The sequence below is a fragment of the Cuculus canorus genome, chromosome 2 (genome assembly GCF_017976375.1).
Source record: "Cuculus canorus isolate bCucCan1 chromosome 2, bCucCan1.pri, whole genome shotgun sequence".
Taxonomy (NCBI): domain Eukaryota; kingdom Metazoa; phylum Chordata; class Aves; order Cuculiformes; family Cuculidae; genus Cuculus; species Cuculus canorus.
Window position 1 is genome coordinate 100,652,932 of NC_071402.1, and position 22,181 is coordinate 100,675,112.

Genomic DNA, 22,181 nt, shown 5'->3' on the forward strand with positions numbered 1-22,181 from the left:
CTGACAAGTAGCAGGATTCCGTGCTTGCTTCTTCTCTGTAGCAGAGAGTCTTCAATGCTTCCATTTTTGCAGACTGGCTTTACTGTGTGCGTTTGAGTCAGTAGACTCCAAACTATACAAGCGCGTTCTCCCATTCTTGCATTGCAGATTGCAGCAAAAGCGTTTCCGGAGTAGACGCTAAAAAGCAGACTCATTTGGTGCTAGCGCCTTCTCTGTAGCGGATAGTCGTCAACGTTTCCAGTTTTGCAGACTGGCTTTGCTCCGCGCCTTCGATCTCTGGCCTATACTAAACCATTCTCCCAGTCACACATGACAGCTTGCAGGGAAAGCGCTACCGGAGTAGACACTAACAAGCGGCAGCGTTCTGGGCTAGCAGCTTCCCCTTAGCTCTTATTGTTGTTAGAGGGCAGAAGTGAAATTGCTCCTCGTTTAGCTTTGCTGGTTCTTCCTTACTACGTCGCATACACCGAGTCAGGATTTGAAGTTCTGTGCAACTCCACATCATGGGTTTTAGCAACACATCCTAGTGGCATGCAGCTCTCTGAAAATTTCGCACAATACCATAAGCAAATTCAAAGCATATTTTGCCGCTGCCAAGCAATTTACAAAATTAACGTAAAAATCAAACGCAAGAAAGAACCTGGATTTTGGACGTAAACCTTGTGAGGGATCTGAACAGCCACTGGCTTGCATTCGTATCGGAGTGGCGCTAACTGAGGAGCGTCATTCTGATTCCGTTTTGATTCTCGTTTATTAATACATTCCGAGCAGAACGTGCAGAGCAAACTATTCTCATAACGGTTGAAAGCACTGATATTTTGCTATAGAAAACACGCCACTGCCCTTTCAGGAGGACGGATCCGCCTCAAGTCAGGGACAACTTTTCCACCGAGACTGTCAGGAAGAGGAGAAACATGTGGCCTCAAAACGTAGGTGGAGCAAACTAATACTAGCCAAAGCCACCCAGCTTAGAGTAACGGACATCTTGGACTGCTTTCCAGACTCAACTAAGGTCATGTGTAGAGACTGAGACCCTTGCTCACAGGATGCTGTAAATCTGCATGACGACACTCAGAAGGAACGTTTTGCCTTCTTCTCCAACTTCTCCAAGCCCATATATCCTGGAAGGGGTTAGATTGAAGAAGTGCATGCAACTTCGGACTACGTTAATTAACTACGTTAATTTTGTAAATTGCTTGGCAGCGGCAAAATATGCTTTGAATTTGCTTATGGTATTGTGCGAAATTTTCAGAGAGCTGCATGCCACTAGGATGTGTTGCTAAAACCCATGATGTGGAGTTGCACAGAACTTCAAATCCTGACTCGGTGTATGCGACGTAGTAAGGAAGAACCAGCAAAGCTAAACGAGGAGCAATTTCACTTCTGCCCTCTAACAACAATAAGAGCTAAGGGGAAGCTGCTAGCCCAGAACGCTGCCGCTTGTTAGTGTCTACTCCGGTAGCGCTTTCCCTGCAAGCTGTCATGTGTGACTGGGAGAATGGTTTAGTATAGGCCAGAGATCAAAGGCGCGGAGCAAAGCCAGTCTGCAAAACTGGAAACGTTGACGACTATCCGCTACAGAGAAGGCGCTAGCACCAAATGAGTCTGCTTTTTAGCGTCTACTCCGGAAACGCTTTTGCTGCAATCTGCAATGCAAGAATGGGAGAACGCACTTGTATAGTTTGGAGTCTACTGTCTTTTTGCACACAGTAAAGCCAGTCTGCAAAAATGGAAGCATTGAAGACTCTCTGCTACAGAGAAGAAGCAAGCACGGAATCCTGCTACTTGTCAGTGTCTTCTCTAGTAGCGCTTACACAGCTAAGTGCTAAGCACAAAGAGGACGGGGTTTTAGACTAGATAGGAGAGTAGTGTCTCCAATGCGCACAGTAAAGGCAGTTTGCAAATCAGGAAAGGTCAAGTCCTATCTGCTACAGAGAAACTGCTAGCATGGAATGCTGCTGATTGTTAGTGTCTACTCCAGAAACGCTTTCATTGCAAAGTGCAATGCGTGACTAGAAGAACACTTTAGTATAGATTAGTGATCTGTGGCTCGAATGTGCACAGTTAAGCCGCTCTGCCCAACTGGAAATGTCGAAGCCTACCTCCTACAGAGAAGACGACAGCACCGAATTCTGCTGCTGGTTACCGTCTTCCGTGGTAAGGCTTTCACGGCAAACCGCAACATGCGAATACAGCGCTTTAGTATAGACTTGGAGGTTAGTGACTCGAATGGGGACAAAAGAGACATTCTGAAAAAACGGAATCGTCGACGCCAATCTGCTACAAGAGAGGGTGCTAGCACAGAATGCTGCTGCTTCTTAGTGTCTACTCTGGGAGTGCTTTCGCTACAAGCTGCAATGCGCTAATAGAAAAACTCATTGGTATAGATGAGTGATGTGTGACTTGAATGCGCACGGTAAAGCCAGTCTGCAAAACTGGAAACGTCGAAGGCTCTCTACTCCAGAGAACCTGCTAGCGTCGAATGCTGCTGCTTCTTAGTGTCTTCTCCAGTAGCCCGTTCGCTGCAAAGTATTAGTCTTGAAAAAGACAAGCATCTGTACTAAAAAGCATACATTGCAGATTAGCGCCTCGGACGCTCACAGTAAAGCTCTAACCTTTAACCTTACCTTAATCAATACTTCAAACCTAACAATAACCCTGAACCTGATCTTAATCCTGAAACTAAATCCTAACTCCAACACTAAGCCTGAACCTAAACCTAACCCTGAAGCTGATTACTGACCCTAAGCCTAACGCTGAATCTAACCTTACTCAAAACCTAACTGCTAAACCTCACCCTGATCCTAACCTTACTCAAAGCTGAAATCCCAACCCTAGCCCTGCAGCACATGGACTTCACTTAGGTACACGGCTCAGGGGTGTACTTGGCAGTGTTAGGGTAGTGGTTAGATTCAATGATCTTAAAGGTTTTTTTCCCCAATCTAAATGATCCTATGATTCTGTCTCCAGTAGCCCTTTGACATCAATTGAAGTTGTATTTTTTATTTAACAGTAGTCAATTAGGTGAACTGAAGGAAAAAGAAGACAATTGAAGTTAATTCTAGTCTATTGAAGTCATTTGGTCAATTGAAGGGAAAAGAAGTCAACCGAATTTAATGGAAGTCAAAGTCAATTGAACAGAAAAGAACTCGTGGGAAGTCAACTGAAGTCAAAAGAAGGAAGTCCATTGATGTATATCGAAGTCAAGTGAAGGGAAATATTGAAAGTCAACTGAAGTCAGTTGAAGGGAAGATCAGTCAGTTGAAGTCAGCTGAAGTCAACTGAAGGAGAAAGAAGTCAATTAAACTAATTTGAAGTCAAACTAGAAAAGTCAACTGACATCAATCAAAGTCAAAGAGAAGAGAAATGAATCACAAACAATCAAAGTTAATTCAATGGAAAATATCTGTATTCGATTGAAGAGACATGAATGGAAAAGAAGTCAATTGAAATAAACCGAAATCAATTGATTTTAACTGAAGCCAACTGAAGTCAACTGAAGGGAAAAGAAATCATCTAAAGGGAAAACAAATTGATTTAATTCAGCTGAGGTGAAAAAACTCAATGGAAGGAAAAAAGAAGTAAACCGAATCACCTGAAAAGTCTCTTGAAATCACCTGAAGTTATTTCAAGCAAAATGAAATTGAAGTCACCTGATGTCAATTGACAGTAAAATAATTCAACTGAAGTCACTTGAAGGGAAAGGAAGTCAACAGAAGGCAAGGAAGTCAGTCGAAGTAAATTGATACCAACTGAAAGGCTCAAAATCATTTGAAGGGAAAAGGAAGTCAATTGATGTCAAAATGAAAAGAAATTATTTGAAGACAATTGAAGTCAACTGAAGGGAGAAGAAGTCAGAGGAAAAAAGAAGTCTGTCAAAGTATTGACAGGAAAAAAATTCAATTGAAGTTCATCAAAGGGAAAGGAAATTAAAGTCAATTGAATGTAAAAGAAAACAATTGAAGTCAAATGAAGGAGAAATGAATAACTTGAAGTCAGTTGAAGGGAAATTAAGCCAGTTGAAGGGGAAAAAAAAGGCAATTGAAGTTAGTTGCAGGAAAAAAAAAACCCGTCATTGAAGGGAAAGGAACTCAATGGAAGAGAAAAGAATTCAACTGAAGACAAAAGATTTCAGTTGAAACCAAGTCAATCGGGAAATTCTCCTTGCCTTGCTTTGCATTTCCTTGAATTGCTTTCCTCCACCTTCCTTTCCCTCGCCTTTCCTAACTTCCCTTGCCTTGCTTTGCCTTCCTATGCCTTGTCTTGCCTGTCCTTGCTGTGCCTTCCCACGTCCTCCCGTTCTTTGCCTTCCCTTCCCTTCTCTTCCCTTCCCTTCTTTGCCTTCCCTTCCCTTCTTTGCCTTCCCTTCCCTTCTTTGCCTTGCCTTGCCTCTCCTTGCCCTTTCCCTTTCCATGACTTTCCTCCCCTTCCCTTTCCCCTTCCCCTTCCCCTTCCCCTTCCCCTTCCCCTTCCCCTTCCCCTTCCCCTTCCCCCTTCCCTTCCCCCTTCCTGGTGTTCTCTTTCCTTTCCTTCCCTTCCCTTACTTGGTCTCCCCTTGTCCTGCATTCCACAGCCTTCTCTTCCCTTGACTTTCCTGCAGTTGTCCCAGCAGAGTTCCTGGTGTGCAGCATGCCCTTGCTAGTGTCTTTTGCAGTGCCTCAGCAGTGTTTGGGAGCCATTGAAGTTCAGTGGGTCATCTTTGCGTTCATGTGTTGCTGTATATCAAAGTACAGTGAGTGGCAATGGCTACCTTCAGCCTTTGCTGTTTATAACTTTGTTTTGCTCTGCCTGAGAGCACTGTGATAGAAGTGCTGGCCTTGAGCTTAGTCAGGTATTTGGGTGCTGCATCACTGCTGTCGCAGTCTGACTAACAGAGATGTTGACTGCATTATACAATAATTTATATATGTTTGAATAAAAACATTCTTTTAGAGTAGAACAATCTTCCAATACCCAACTTAGGTCTTAAACAATATTTACAAAACTAAATAGTGCCCAAAAAGGGGCAGAATTCTGACAGAAGCAAAGATTTGCTACAAAAACCAGTTTGTTGAACAATTTCAAATGCAAAACGCTCAAGAGCTTGTTCAGTTCAGCAAAGCAAATTTTATTTTAAACAGCAACACATACATTTTCAAAATATACATATTTGAAAAAAAAAAAAAAGGATTGCATTTCATTAACCAGCTTGCAGTCGTTTATCAACTGTTACAATTATATCTGCAACCAGGTGGAGTTACTGCATCACAGGCTTCCTATTGAGTTGGATGATCTCAGGTTTCACTAGTATAATTGTGCAGTACACTATGACTGCTAGTAGCTTGTTAAAAGAAAAAAAAAATCACACAACTTGTCTATTTACTACTAATGTCAACTGGAGGCTTCATTTAAAGTACTTTTAAATAGTCATGTGTTATTAAAATAAGTGTGGCAGATCATGAACTTCAGAGAAACGCTTATGCACACAATATACAAGTTTGAGTGGTTGTATATATTTATGAATGAAGTTTCCTGAACCAGGACTAATCCCAACAGAAGCAACACAGCAGCATTTTGGTAACGGAGGAAGCCAACTTTTCCTAAACCAATTCCCTTTTATTTAGATGCAGAACAAAGATTAAAATCATCAAAAGTTGCTTACATTTCTATATGTTTAAAAAATATCACTGCATTGTCATTTCCCTTCTTGTGTTACACCACAGTTTAACAAGTGTCAGAATATGCTACACAAATATCTGAACCCATCCACCATTTACTAATTCACTACAGAAATATTTTCCATGTAAATCTATCTTCTTCAAATATAATTTAAATATAATTTTTATTAGAAAAATGAGAATATATCATCAGAAGATTCAGCTTGCAGGTAATTTTCAATGCACTTTAATTCGTAACAAAGTTGCTCAAATTATGGCAAACGACTTTGTTTTCTCACTTTGGAGGACAGGGTGAGGATGAACAGAATGTGCAAACAGGTTAAGAATAAATGGTGATCACTTCGCGCCCGCTGCCTCGGACCAGGAGAACTCTATCCAAACCTTCTGTCAGAACTTCCAAAAATTCCATATCTGAAGTATCATTAAGTCAAGGAATTTATTCAGAAAAGAAACAAAATAGCCACTAATTTCTCATAAAGTCTGACATGATGCAAAAATCAAGTTGAATAATTTCATGAAGTTTTCCTGTTTCACCTTTTACTGCCATTACGTGATCCATCTACTTGCTGACATGGAAGTGAATCAAAACTCGTTTTCTTAAAGGCAAACTTATACTTGGTTACTAATGGCTATCCCAAAAGGTAGACAAGGGCACAATCACAAAAATCAGACTCTCGAGGTCAAGAAATATGGAAGCAATATAGTAGAGGATACAGTTTTCATCCCCTTTTCTGTTTTTAGGAGGTCCAGGCATATTCAGGAGAACCAGCTGAGCATGCTGTGATTTATTAAGCACCACTCCATTGAGCTTTACAGCTGTGTGCATTCTTCTTACATTAGACTGATTCCTAGCATGCAAACAAACATTTTAAAGTATTGTCACAATATTTATGTATTTCAATTACATGTTATGTATTTTAATTTATAAATTCAATCTATAACCACATAGAATAAGCTATTTTCATGGACTACAGTATTTGCACACATACAAAATAAATTTGAGAAAAATACAATACCAAAGTTTAACAGATGTTTTTTCCTCTGAAAAGGACATTTAACTCTGAAACTATCTCTAAGACTGTCAAAACGCACAAATCTTCCAATTGTCACCTATCTTTTACAAAGTTGAAGTAAAAGTAAAGCTTAGTCAAAAGCGTTGAGAATCCAGTTTATTGAATTATTATTGAAAGGTAAGTGGATCTGTAAAAAAAAGTACAAAAAAAGGAATTACAGGAACATTATAGCACTTATGTATTTTTCGCTCATGCATCTTTGGAAACATTACAAGAATACCATAAACCTGGTGAAGAAAATTCAGAAACAGCACAGAATTATTAAAAAATTACTAGTTTCTCATATCGTAACAGTAGGGCAGTAAGCAATGAACTGGAATTGAGCCTCTCCTCTTCCATTATCAATATTAACTAATGTTTTCCTCATTGCATCCATAAGTAGTATTGTTGTAAATCTGTGAGGAAGAGGAAGAAACTACTAGGACTTCAGAGATTTCTTTACTTGAGGATCTACCTTGGAAGATTTAGTTGCTCTTTGGAACAAAAGCACAGTTTCTTTATAGTTTCCAAAATTGTCATCTGTGTAAAATTAACCAAGAGTGGAAATGAGCCATACATGATGGTGCAACAGAAATTTCCTGTCTTCTTTAGTCCATTTATCTAAAACATCTGCTGCCCAAAAGAAGATTCCTTACAAGTGAAGTCAGTTACTTCAAAGGGAACCTTGGAAACACAGGATGACAGCACCTCTCAAGAATGAAGATACTGGTATGCTGATATAATAAGACACTCAGATCATTCTGTCCTTTGTAGTTTTCTTAGCACTGTAACTAGTGGTCTCACAGTAAAAGCACAACTATACCCTGGCTCAGCTGGGCTCACATGCTGTCCTATGGCTGACAGAAGACCGGCAGGTTAGTAGCAGCAGGACATAAGACATTCTCTGAAGTGCCTGATCAAGTTTGGTGTCTTTTGCATTCCACTAACAGCAATTAAATTTCCAGTGCAAACCCCAGGACTGTTTCAGCTCAAGTAAACAACAGAAATTAAATGAGGTCTCTTTTCCCAAAATAAAAACATTTAGGAGGCCAAAATTTACAAAAGGAAATGCACAACTTTATTCTATTACCAGAGGTTGTTTCAGAGGACTACAGCAACACTGAATCCTAGAACCACCCTCAGATTGTAGAAATACGCATGTGGTTGAGAACAGCAGCCAGATAAATGTTCATTCAAGCACATGGGACCAAGAAAGACCGAGAGTGCTGGGAGCATACATAGCAGTGTTCTACTAAGTCCCATTTTTTTTTCACTCTGAATGGAAAAGCTGTTAACAGGATACTATTAGAAGTAGCATGTCTCGTGTTGCTTTTTCATCTTTGATTTTGCAGAATCACATAATCAGTTAGGTTGGAAAAGACCTTTAAGATCACCAACCGTAAATCCAACACAAGCAAGCCCACCACTAAACCATGTCCCTAAGGCCATTTCCTCTCACCCTATCACTTGAACGTGAACACCCTTCACCAGCTTTGTTACCCTTTTTAGGACATGCTCCAGCACGTCAGTGTCTTTCTTGAAGCAAGGGGTCCAAAACTGAATAAAATATTGAAGGTGCAGCTTCACTAGCACCATGTACAAGGGGCTGATCATTTCCCTGGTCTTCCTGGCCACATAACTTTTTAATACAAGCCTGGACGTTATTAGCCTTCTTGGACGCCTGGGCACACTTCTGACTCATTTTCAGCCAGCTGTCAACAACCAACACCCCTAGGTCCTTTTCTGCCAGGCAGCTCTCCAGCCATTTGTCTCCAAGTGTGCAGTTGTTGTGGCCTGTGTGCAGGATCCAACATTTGGCCTTGCTGAATCCACACAGTTGGCCTTGGGCCATCAAGCCAGCCTGTCCAGATCTCTCTGCAGAGCTTCCCTTTGCTCAAGCAGATCAACGCTCCTGTCCAACCTGGTGTTGTCTGCAAACTTACTGAGGGTGCAGTCAATTCCCTCATCCAGATCATCGATAAAGACATTAAACAGAACCAGCCTAAACACCGAGCCCTGGGAAATACCACTTTTGACCAGCCACCAACTGGATGCAACTCCATTCACCACGGCTCTCTGGGTCTGTTCATCCCACCAGTTTTTTACCCAATGAAGAATATGCCCGTCCAAGTATTGAGAAGCTAGATTTTCCAGGAGAATGCCATGGCAAACTGTGTCAAAAGGTTGACTAAAATCTAGATAGGTAACAACAACAGGTTTTCCCTCATCAACTAGCCAGATCACCTTAACATAGAAGGAGATCAGATTACTTAAGCAGGACCTGCCTTTCCGAAACCCATGTTGACTGGTATGTGCTGCACGAAAGCACTCAAGATGACCTACTCCATAAGCTTCCCTTGCACTGATATCAGGCTGACAGACCTGTAGTTTCCTGGCTCTTCCTTCTTGCCCTTCTTGTAGATGGGCGTTACATTTGCTGACCTCCAGTCAACTGGGACCTCCTCAGTTAGCCAGAACTGCTGACAAATAATGGGAAATTTCTTGGTGAGCACTTTCGCCTTCCATACTCTCAGGTTAATCTCTACAGCCCCAAAGACTTGTGTATGTCTAAGTGGTGTAGCAGGTCATTTGGATTACAGTGAGTCCATTCTGCTCCTCACCTCATCTTCCAGCTCAGGGGGCTGGGTACCCAGAGAACAATTGGTCTTATTATTAAAGATTGAGGTGAAGGTGGCATTAAGTACCTCAGCCTTTTCCTCATCCTTCGATGGTAAGTTTCCTCCCACATGTAATAAAGACTAGAGACTCTCCTTAGCCCTCCTTTTGCTGCTAGTACATTTATACAAAATTTTTTTATTGTTCTTTACCACAGTAGCCAGATTAAGTTCTAATTGGGCTTTGGCCCTCCTAATTTTCTCTGTGCATGACTTCATGACATATTTGTAATTCTCCTGACTTGCCTGCCTCTTCTTCCAAAGGTCATAAACTCTTCTTGTTTTTCCCAAGTTCTAGATAAAGCTCGCTGTTCAGTCAGGCTGGCTGTCTTCCCCACTGGCTTGTCTTTCAGCACATGGCGACAGCCTGTTCTTGCACCTTTAAGACTTCATCCTTGAAGAATGTCTGGCCTTCCTGGACTCCTTTGCTCTTCAGGACTGCCTCCCAGGGGACCCTGTCAACCAGTCTCCTAAACAGGCTGAAGTCCGCCCTCCAGAAGCCCAAGGTGGCAGTTCTGCTGATCCCCCCTCCTCACTTCTCCAAGAACCAAAACCACTATCATTTCATGACTGCTATGCCTAAAATGGCCTCCAACCGTCACATCACCCACAACTGCAGGGGCATTTTGAAAAAATAAAGAATATCTGAAGCTCAGTTTTTCAGAAGCAGAACAGGAGCTTGAGACGACCAAAGAACAACTATGAAGAAAGTGACACAAAAGTATAAAACTGAAGAGGTGTATAAATATTAAAGTAGAAATATGTTAAACTAAAGATAAAATGCAGGAGAAAGACGCAATGGGAAAGAATACAACACTGAAATAAAGGCTCAAACTGATAAAAGTATACAGCGTACAAAGTGAATCGAGGCTGACTACATTCATTTAGGCTTCAAGCGCAGATAGAATTGAAATCAGACATGGTACACAAAGTAAGCTGTCTAAGTTTTCCTGTGAAGGTCAGTTTGTTAAAAAGACAAATTGAAAAGTCACTGGGTTCTGAAAAACAGCAGAGCAGTCACTAGTCAGTCCCACCCAAGAACAAATTGAGATGCAGTGTCCCGTTTTTATATGCTGTCATACCCAATGTATATCTGAACTTGTTATACACATGCATGGCTTGGTAGAAGGGAGGCAAGAACTGGCATTTGATGTGCAAGTTCCCTTTGTGAACAAATTCATCCTTATTGTCCAAGTAGTTACATCACAATGGGTGCTACTTTTTCAGAACAAAAATATTAACTTTTTAATGTAATTAATTAGAAAGCTAATTATTACACTAGTGTAGAGGAATACTGTCAAGTGTTACATTTCTACAGGAAACTAAAACGCATGTCCTATGACTTACCTTGAATGAAAAGCTTATTTAGAAGAAAAGATTAAGAAGTCATGATGAATATTTTTTCAGTGATAAATGCTAAATCCTAGTATAGAAAACAATGTACAACATAAAACACACATTGCAAATCATGATTTAGGAAGCATGCATACAATGTACAGGACCACAAGAACCAGGTGGCTCAAGTGAAATGAAAGTTGCTTAAGTGAAATGAAATTTTGACTTACAGATTTCCCCATTCTCTACATGGATGGGAAGCAAATGCACAGGGGAAAAAAATATTTATGTCATCAGGTACATTTTTAATTAAACAATATTAATATATTGTACAGGCATACCAAGTTTTAACTGTTATTTCTACTGTCAACCACATACAGAGTTCTAAAATAGTAATATCTGACATCTCTGTTTTGCACAATTCTGAAGGAATAATAAGAAATATTTCCAAGATAGTAATAAAAAAACACCAAAACCACAACAAACAACCCTAAGAATTTGAACTGAAATTCAAAAGCACAGCCCAGAATAAAACCAGTGCTTTAGAGTATGAGCAAGATGATCTCTGGAATTTGTAGAAGGCAAACTGATTCTTAACAGTTCAGAGCAAATTCACAAAGCAACTTACAATTTTAATGTGCTGATTCTAGTTGCACCTTCTAACTCTGCTCTCTACAAGTCCAATTATTTAAGACTATTTAAGATTATTTTAAAATTTCTCTTGACACCCACAGTTTTGCTTTGGGTATGGGCAGAAAATAGTCTAGGCCACACTTATAACTGCATTCTTCCATAACTTGGAAAAGATGCATGTATGTGCTTGAATCATAACATGAGGAAGCAAACAAGCTGATGTCTTTCTGCCACTGGTTTTGTGCCTACTACATCTGTTTACAGTATGAAGTCTGTCATATTTATGCTTCATTCACAACATTTTTGTGAATAACTCTTCACAGCCATTGTTCCACCCGAGTGCATGCCAGTTTCATAAAGTGAAGTGCATGGGAAGACCATGTCTGTACTTGACTTTAAATAAAACAGAATCTCTTAAACAAAGCCCAGAACAAAACAAAACCCCGAACGCCCTCCACACTAAAACACACACAATAAAATACACAACTCCAGACACCACGTGTATACTTACGGCTTCATGTTGAAAATATCTTTAAAGCCAGGTACATTTGAATCTTTGTTTTTATGCTTTTCAGCTACAAGCTTTTCTTTAGTCCAGGTCATTTGCACTTTTTCCGGCACAGCAGCAGCCACACTTGCTTTGATTGCTGGAGCTGAGTGCAAGGCAGTGTTTCTATCATGAATCAGCTGAGCCTGGCCACAAAACAAACAACGACCTCAAGATTCAGCCAAAAAGAGCATTTGTAGATCACATATGAAAATTTTGTAAAGGAACTTCAAAGCAGTCAAAAGAAGATACAGAAAAATGCAGATTATTTTATTAAATGCCAGACTGTTTTGACTTTAGCATGACATGAAACTGCTTGTAAAAAGGTAGTTATTTATCTATATTTGCAGGATTACATCTGGCCTGACATGTTTTTGTCATGAAGCAAAGCGAGGTTGGATCCAGCCTCAGGCTACTTACTATTAACACCAAGGGTTTTGCAAGTGAAAAACTTGAAAGCCAGTAATCTCATTCTTCATCAGTACATTTTTATTTTCTCGGTTACTGTTTCAAACACTGTGCATTTAACGTGCCTTTAGCTCACCTACCAGCATGACTATCATGATCCCAATAGTACAAAGTTGGACTGGCTGAAGTGAAGGCCAGTTACGTTCCATTAGATTATGCATGCAAGTGCACATAACATAACAAAAGCCAATCAATCTAACCATGAAGGTGCTTTTCTCTTCCCTTATAACAGCAGAAACTCAAATCACAATCCTAAGAACACAACATTATTGTTCCCACATGCTTAGACACTTCTGTGTTCTCTGTTTCCCATTCCCTTTGCTTCTCTTGAGGAAGGAAGAAATTTTTAACACACTCACTTACTAATTATCCCCTGTGATACTTTGTCCATAGGCTTCCATCAAAAGCAACAGAACAACAGAGTACCTTAGACTCTTAAAATTGTAAGCTTTGGGGTGGTTTGGGGTGTTCTCTTTTGGGGGGAGTGGTTGGTTTTTTTGGTGTGTGGTTTTTGAGGGTGTTTGTTTTGGATTTTTTTGAAGATCTTTAGCAGCTATGAAATCTCTTCAGATACTTGTTATATCATCAGTTGAAGTTCCATTTGGGAACCTCAATTATTCAAATCTTAGTGATGGTCATGTCCCTCATCATATGCGATGATTTGGAAGAATAAATTGCACTCAGGTCACAATCAAAAGCATGAATAAAATTAAAGCAGATGAGAAAACTACTTTATCTCTGAACAGCCAATCCCCTAGTGCTTCACAAATTGTAAATGCATCTGGTTTTAAATGCTTAAGAGCTTCTATATTATTCCTAAATTGTTTCCCTAGTCCCTATCCTTGAGGATTCCCAAATCCTAGAGTTCAGTTCTGAGGTTCACATAAATATCTATTTCTTTGACAGTCTTCCTATCTCCCCAGAAGATTAAATCATGAGTCAAGACTACGAATCAGAAGTTACTGTGAATGCAGTTTTACCACAAGAATACAAAATGCAGATACTATACGTTGCCATACAGCAGTATCCAATAAATTAAAACTTCAAACTAACAACCATAAAATTAGTTCAGCATAACTATGTTTCAATGGAAGAAAGTATGCCATTTTTAGAAAGTGAGGCCAAGAGATGTTTTAGACCTATAGAACATGTTTATAAAAATGCAAAGACAACAAAAGGACATTTTTGTCAGTCCTATCTTGCTACCAACTTTATTACGTGGAATACCACAGGTTCTCATACTTCATGCAGAAAGGGAAACACAAAGCTAAACAGCATTTCTACAAACTAGGCTACACATCTTTAGATAAGAGCAACACTTCAAGTGCACACTAAAACCACTGATTCCATCACTCCATTTCCTTTCATACCCACCAAGCAGAAAATAGTAATGACATTTAAGAGTTAATAATGACTTGCCAATAAGCATAGAAATCTCCTTAAAAAGCCCCAGCATACCTATAGTCTCTGTGAAGCTTCAGTGCTTCAACGTAGGAACTGCAAAGGCAGGCAAGGCTTTGCGAAAGCATGAGATATTTTTACTAATGGAGTATTTACTACTAAAACTTTAAGAGATATAAGGCTTCTGGCTCTTAAGAATCATAAGAGTTTCTTTTATGGAAATTACATGTGAGAAAAATAGGATGTAGTTCATGTCAGAAGCATTCACTAGAGAAAAAAATATAGGGTAAGATAACAAATTTAGAAAAACAGTAAAATTAAAATTTATGAAGAATTATTCCATAATAACGAATGGTCAAGTTGTTCATTTATAGTTCTACTTGCAATAGTGGCATTTCAAGTGTTGCAACGGGAAAACATATCTAGCCAGTACTATATTCTACTACCTCCTCCTCCTGATAATCACTAGTCAGCAGTGCCTGTGCATCTTGGCCAAAGGACTGTGGACTGGAGTAGCTTTTTCTTCTGATTGAGCCTCGAGACTCATCAGTGATGCTCTGAATCTGGGACAAAAAGGTTACCAATAACAAAAAAAGCAGTCCACAGAAAAAAGCAGATGATCATATTATTCAAAATAAAAAGTGTCTTCATTTCAGTAGATGAGATTTGCTATCATAGCTTGTTATAACCTTGTTTTTTTTCACAAACATGCCACTTGTTTATACTTACTATGGGCTCTAACGTTTAACAGTTAGTTATGAAGTCTCTTCACAGAGATTTGTGAAAACATAAGTGAATTGAATCCTTCAGTTTGGCAACCTCAAATAATCATTTATGAGGGTTTATGAGGGTCACATCCCTTCACATATACGAAGACTCAGGGGTACTGACTTTATTCTGTTACAACCAGAAGTATGAAAAAAATGAAGTAGATGAGAAAGCTGCTTTTTCTCTAAACACTAATTTTGTTTCCCAGTGACTTGCAAACTGTGATTGTGCTCTCATCTACATGTACTCATTTTTCTGCCCATCCTACCTAGCAGCAATCTGCAAAATAGCACATGAGGTTCAACAAGGTGAAGTGCAAAGTCCTGAACTTGGATTGGGGCAACTTTCAGTAGTGACACAGGCTGGGCAATCTGGTGGTTGAGAAGCTGGACATGAGCCAGCAATGTGTGCTTGCAACCCAGAAAGCCAATCATATCCTGGTTTACAACAAAAGAATCACAGCCAGCAGGTAGAGGGGGGAGATTCTGCCCCTCTACTCTGCTCTGGTGAGACCATACCTGGAATACTGTGTCCAGTTCTATAGAGTCCTCAGCACAGGAAAGACACTGACCTACTGGAGCGGGTCCAGAGGAGGGCTACAAAAATGATCACAGGCCTGGAATACCTCCACTATGACAGACAGGCTGAGAGAGCTAGGATTGTTCAGCTTGGAGAAGACTCTGAGGAGACCTTATTGCGGCCTGTCGGTACTTAAAGGGGACTTATAAGAAAGATAGGGAACAACTTTTTAGCAGGGCCTGTAGCAATAGGACGAGGGGCAATGGTTTTAAACTAAAAGAGGACAGGTTTAGATTAGATATTAGGAAGAAATTTTTTATGCTGAAACACTGGAACAGGTTGTCCATAGAGGTGGTAGATGCTCCATCCCTGGAAACATTCCAGCTAGGGTTGGAAGGAGCTCTGAGAAACCTGATCTAGTTGAAGATGTCTCTGCTCACTGCAGGAAGGTTTGGACTAGAGGATCTTCATGGTCCCTTCCAACCCAAACCATCCTATGATTCTATGATCAGTCCCTAGTCACTGGCCAGGACTAGCCAGAGAAGGAAGCCAACAACAACCAGTAAGGGCAGCAAGGAAGTGAATGAGGCTCCACATTTTCTTTCATTTTTGCAGTACTATTGTCAAAGTCAAATAAAGAAATGTTTGGCAGTTGCACCCAAGTCTGCAGATCTTATGCTTTGCAGGCATGTGGTATATTTACACTTGAACAGAAACCAAGTTTTTTTCAACAGGAAACAAAAATCTCATGAGCTCCTGTGTCTCAGATCCACAAAAAAACCCAGGGGGCAAGATCCAATAAAGTCACATTTAAAGTGACAGAAGAGAGAGTGATTATTCATGGATAAGAGCATGCCTGAGGGAAACAGCGAAAGAAACAGCTATATGAAAACAAATCCTCTCTCTTGTTTGAAGAGGTACGAGCACAAAAGCAAAGTTAAAATACTAATCTTGGTGGTAACAGGACACAAAACTACAAGCACGATTCAAAGTTGGAATATCAGGTTTATATTTGAGTGTCTGGAGATAGCTAATAAAAACAAATGCAAAACTAAATTTGAACCTGCAATAGTAATGACAGAAATATTTTGGAGGCTGTCATATAACCAGAGGGGATGGTTCAGCTCATTTAAAAGATGATGATGAAATTAAGAAAGGGCCTGGCACATCGCGTGCATCAACACAACACAAGCTGAGCTCCAGAAGAAGCAAGGCATTTTCTGATTAAAAAAACCCACAACAAGGTAGATTAAGATAACCTAATTGGAAACAAAGGATGGATATGGCTTTTGGTCTTGAACAAAGCAGGAAATAAGTCAGAAGTTCTTGGAATAATCAAGGATTTTACTTCAGACCATGAAATATATTCAATGGTATTTTGAACACCTCGGATTTTACACTGCCTGATATGAAGGAACAAACTGAAGCTATAATGATGATGGTTACATTCAAAAACCGAGTAATAAAAATATATGTTGGGGGAGGGGGAGAAATAAATGAAAACTTTTAAGCCAACAACACTTATGTAGTGCCGATTCCAACCAAGTCATGGAGCTGAGAAGAAACTATTTTGTCTCCGCTACAATTTATATGGTATAGACCATATATAAGGAAGTTAAATCCTCAGAAGCCTACTGTAGATAGATTAGTCAACTCAAACTCCACTGGAAAAATACAAGTGTTCAATACAGAAATGAGGAAAAACACTGAGCAAAGAGTTCAGGAGAGCTTGTTTTTTACTGAAAAGATGTTAGGCAGGCTTGGATCAAAACATCATGGTGCAGATGAGAAGAAAGGTGATTTACAGCAGCACATTGTTTTAGCAATATAAGGCATCTTTAGGAACCATAAAAAATCCTGCAAAATGGAAAGAAAAAACAACATGCATTGCACGCACTTGTAGGACTAATACCAAAAAAAGCTTAGGCATAAAATGAGTTACAATTATCAGTAGACAGGAAATGCCACAAGAAAACGCCCTAGTTATTTTACAAATCAGCAGTTAAACACAGTTAGTAACACTTCTATTTGACATGGGAGGTAAAACACTATAAGTGATAGCAAAGCCAAAGCATTTAATACATTTTACATCACTAGAGAGTGTTGATAATAATTGGATAGTTAACAGAATAAATGAGGGGGTAGAAGCACAAGATGAAAGAGAAAGAGATTAAAAAGCTACAAATATTCACAAAATTACAGCTGCATGAAGCTTGTCACTACAATGTGAAAATACCACCTGGGGCTAGCAAGAGTAGGGGAGTAGCAAATGTAGAATTCCCATTTGGGTATCATAAGATTATAGGTCAGCCTAATTTGGCTCCAGAAACAATATGTAATACATAAAACATGCAAAATAATGCAGAAACTAAAACTTGGTTCATGCAAATTGAACAAGACCAAGTCACAAACATCAGATGAATAATTGGGAACATTAGGCTACCGATACATGTCAAGTATGGATAATTCTGGATATATCCCATACTTATGCTCAAATGTTTTGGTAGTAAATATTTATACTAATCTTAAAGAGAACTGGAAAACTATAAACACCTGTTCAAATAAAAACGTTTTCTTTTTTCCACATTTTTTCAATCCTGCAAGTGAAACTTGCTGTAGAGAAACTAATATAGAATTGCTTCTGACTAGTTAGAAAACTCAATAGAAGCCATGACCAAAAAACACTAGTTTCAGAATTTTCACAGAACATCTTGCAAAGTTGAAGTCCCTACCTCTCTTTCCCTTTCATTCTTTGATAGCTGCATCTGTTTTAGCATTTGAGATCGCTGTTCCATCATAAGTGTCTTCTCATATGTGAACGCAGAAATATCGTTTTCAAACTACAAAAGAAGTATTATTTCAAATTCATTAAAAAGAAAAAAACCCCACTATATCAGGAGAAAAGTAATACTCAAAAGAACAATGTTTAGACAGTGTACTACATTCACTCCTGCAGGTGTCACTCCTGTCTTGAGCTTATTTATGGCATTAGAGTAATCCCAAGCACATAACTGATCAACCATTTTTATCCGCTTTTTTAAACTTTCACCTTCAAACAGCAATCCTGTACAATTAATTATCCTACTATACCAATATCAATGTGATTTTTATCTAAATTTGAGGTACTCGGGACAGATTTTCCATTATTCTATTCCAACCAGGCTGCAGAAATTAGAAATGTCTGAAAGCTCTTTTTTAAACTGGGTCTGCTTTGCTGCCTCCTCAGCATGTGTGCGCACTTGTTTCTTTCAAAACTGTCTAGATATAGAAAATTAACACATCCTCTCATCAGTGAGAAATGTGCACAAATAGATGAAGAAATCCAGCACATTCTCACATCAACCGAAAGTTAATACACAATGTAAAAATGTATAGCAGCCATCACTATCACTGACTCGTAATGCATCTCATCTTTTTGAAGATTCTCAGCGTTAAATACAATTCACCTAAGAAAAAAGTAAATTGTACCTCCCATGCTATCTTCTGCTCAAAAGCCAACCAAGGCTGCACCTTTTCTATGGCATTCTGTCTCTTTTCACCTACACATACCAGAGCATTTTAGTCTTTTATATTCAGTACTCTAAACAAAACAAAAATAAAGTAAATAGAAGTAGTCATCACACTTTCTAGTTCAAAATGCTAAACAACTCTTTCACAAACCTTTTTTTCCGCAATTCATTCTAGTGAGTCTTAAAATTTGTTTAAGGCCAATCAGCAAGATATACCTTTTCAATAGGTTTTGCTGGTGGTGGCATGAAGTTTGAACCAGCTGACCCATCTTCCTTCATCCCACTTCATAATGAGTTTAAAATATTTATTGGTGGTTTTTCTTTTGCTTGTTTGTAAGTGGTGTGAGGGTTTGAGGGGTGAGTGGGGTGAGTTTTTTTGGCCTTACTTTGGACATTGTATCAGTCACCTTTGAGTGCTAGAAATGAAATTCTTCCTTAGTTGCCAAAAAAAGCAATTCTACACAGATTGCAGCTTCAGTCCTTTGTCTTTAGCAGTTACAACCCATAATTAAGAAGGGAAAAAAATTACAAAATTCATTCTGTTACTCCCATCTATGAATCTGTAGCTGTATAGTCTTGATGTTTAACGCCAAAACCAACTGATATACTGTCATATTCGTAACACAGTTGGAGAGACGGACATATTCATTCTCTCTAATGTTGGACACCATGGATTGTTGCTCAATCAGCCTTCCGTTTAACTGCCTGTTAAAAATTACAGCTTTTTCATTCCTGAAAGAGCTATCTCCATGGACTAACCCTCATAAATAAAGTAGGCATTAACAGATCAAAAAGTCTCAACTCTACTTACAAAACCATTAAACACACTACCACACAGACTAGCGCTGTGACATGGCAAGATAATGCTGCTGTAAAAAATCTCTTGTTCTTGGTGAGGCTGCAATCTTTCATTTTTTTATATTTGGGCTAACATCTCTCAGTTGCAAAAATGCTAAATCCATTTTCCCACGTCTAGCTAGCCTCAACTGCACCTAAAAAAATGCAGTAACATACCATTTCAACAACTTCCACTTCAGCATTGAGTCTAAGATGATATAAGAACATCTGAAGATCTTTCTTCATTTGAATGCTGTTGTCATCCATTTGAGCGACAGTGAAGATACGCATTTTACATTTTCTCCAAACCTATCAAAAAGATACTTCAGAACAATTTGTAACAGGGATTGCTATCATCATAATAACTATCAAAGTGAAAGAGTATTTAATTAGAAACCCCTAAAACTGTTTATTGCTAGAAAATGAAATCCCATGCATTTTGTGTTCTCCTTGCCTTGTGCTGCCGAAGGAGAAAAGGCAGTAACATCAGCATACCACCATCATGAACAATCCACCACACATCTATGTTTCCTTCAGTAAAACGTTCTTGATTTGTTGGAAACAAGTCAATGTTTTTAGCCACCAACAGGGCTTGCTGAGCAGCTGTTGTTTCTCGTACAGTATCTGCAAGGGAAAACAAGACACTTGATTAATAGTTTCACTCACAACTTTTGTTTTTGTTTTAAATTCAAAAGTTTAAATCCTTCCAGATTCTGCTGAGGCAGAAACACCCAGGGTTCAGTGACCCAATCTGCTTAAGAGAAGAACAAAAGAAGCCACAGTTGAAGAGACTGAGGGCTGAGAAAACCCACTCCACATGAAATCAGATGTGGAGAAATATTCAATTGGCCACTGGATGTCCAGCATCACATTTCTTCCACACAACATATATTAGTTACACAGTTGTATTACAAATGCATAGGAAAAAAGTCAATAAATACGTACCAACAAAATTTTTCCATGAGAAACGATTTTCTGTCTGCTTCCACGACTGTGGCCATGCCATCAGGACTGTATTGTGCTTCATCCCCCCCTAGACCAGCTGACTGAATCAAATAGGATATTCCATCTCTGAAATTAGGAGACACCACAATCTGGCAAAATCCTTTAGTCTTCTCTACTCCCATTAAGGCCTTAACATTCTGCAAAAGGAAGATTACACAAGGAGAAACACAGTCATCAACATTGTTAATAAACACCATAAGAGGTGACAGCGGTAAATAAAAGCAAAATCTTAGCTATAATGTACAAATGACATCAAGAAACTGTTAACTGTAGAAAAGTGAACACAGTTCACTTTTGGCAACTAAAACCCAAAACACCTCCCCAAAAGACACCACACAGCTTGTTCATTACTTTTAATTATTCAGCCTTTCGTTTCCAAAAAATAATGCACTCAATGCAAGAAAAACCACATTGACAAAGATAAATAAAGCAAGACTGCTTCAGGTGAAGTCAAACTTGCTGACCGACAAAGCACCACATTTTTGGGATGAGAATTCCTTACTTTAGGAATTGGAAGTGTTTGGAAAAACATGCTACCAAGAACTTTAGAAGAAGAGGTCACCAAATCTCCTTAAACAACTTTGACATAAAGAGGCTATTTATCAGCTTCCAACATAGATAAATAGATGTGCAGGAGACAATTGAAATAACTGGCTGAACAATGACAAGATAAACTGACTACACACACTCCTTTAATCTCCAGGTGACAACCTTTCATTTAAATACTGACAATCATACAGGCACAAAACCAAGAGATTTAAAAGTAGCACTCAAAACAGTATAAAGTTTGACAAGTGAACATCAGCTTTGGCACTTACTATGTTTTAAAGGCATGACTTTAATAAGCCCATCAGCATGGTTTAAAAAAAAAACAGCACATAAAATCTGGAATTTCCAAAGCATCAAAATTCCTATCAAAACCCATCAGGAACAATTTGATCACAAAATACCTGGCACTGGCTCAGTGTAGCCTCATATCACAAATTCTGTTTAGTAGAAGAAAAAAAAGTCTTCAAGAATTTGTAAGCCTGTCTGTGCAAATAATATCTGTGAGGGCATATAAGTTTAAACCTCTTTTTAGAAGAAAGACAGAAGAAATCATAATTTCTTAATAAAAATATTATCTAGCTTAAATTCTCCAAACCCAATGAGGCCTCCAGATGCTCAAAGTTTCATAATTCATCTTTCTTCCATTTTAAAACACAAGTCTCCTCGACCATAACACCATGTCTGCCTTTTTAGAGGACCAGGGGATTAGGTCTACCTTAAATTCATTCCTCTTCCATCTCTCAAAAATGTCACTGACTTCAAGTGATGCCAACTACAGGTAACACTTCAAATCTTCATGGATACATAGTTTCTGTTTAAAGTCATTCTTTATTTTATTTCAGAGGCCTGGTTGTATTCTTGGTCTTGTTTTCTAATCACACATGTTGATAACATCTTAATAACAATCACTTTCACAGTATATCATTGCTAGACTTTTTCCACCATATTTTCAAGCTAATTGCTGCATTGGTGCTTTTTCATGTGATATCAGCTAGCCCATCTGGCTTCATAGTTTGTTATTCGAAAAACTACTAGGGACAAGTCTGGATACCAAGAGGAAGGGGAAAAAAGAATGCTGGGAGCAGAAGGGCAGTTAGCTTTGTTAAGTCCACTTCAACATCTCAGATGCTCATCTATTTTAGAGATAGCAGGTCTGAAGTGTTTTCAGGCAGCTTTGAAGACAACTTGGGTCAAAACAGTAGACATTTAACTGCTATTCTTTTCAA

General features: G+C 38.9%; 1 protein-coding gene across 1 annotated transcript in view; it reads right to left on the minus strand.

The window, feature by feature from the left end:
• Positions 1 to 5,124: 5,124 nt before the first annotated feature.
• Positions 5,125 to 22,181, minus strand: part of SLC12A7 (solute carrier family 12 member 7) — a 65,860-nt gene continuing 48,803 nt past the window's right edge. Inside the window, 9 exon segments of the mRNA XM_054057849.1 lie at positions 5,125 to 6,068; positions 6,372 to 6,505; positions 11,864 to 12,045; positions 14,215 to 14,331; positions 17,788 to 17,895; positions 19,579 to 19,710; positions 19,856 to 20,025; positions 20,347 to 20,434; positions 20,436 to 20,543. Of these exon segments, the coding sequence (XP_053913824.1) occupies positions 5,977 to 6,068; positions 6,372 to 6,505; positions 11,864 to 12,045; positions 14,215 to 14,331; positions 17,788 to 17,895; positions 19,579 to 19,710; positions 19,856 to 20,025; positions 20,347 to 20,434; positions 20,436 to 20,543 (1,131 nt within the window). The 3' untranslated portion in view covers positions 5,125 to 5,976.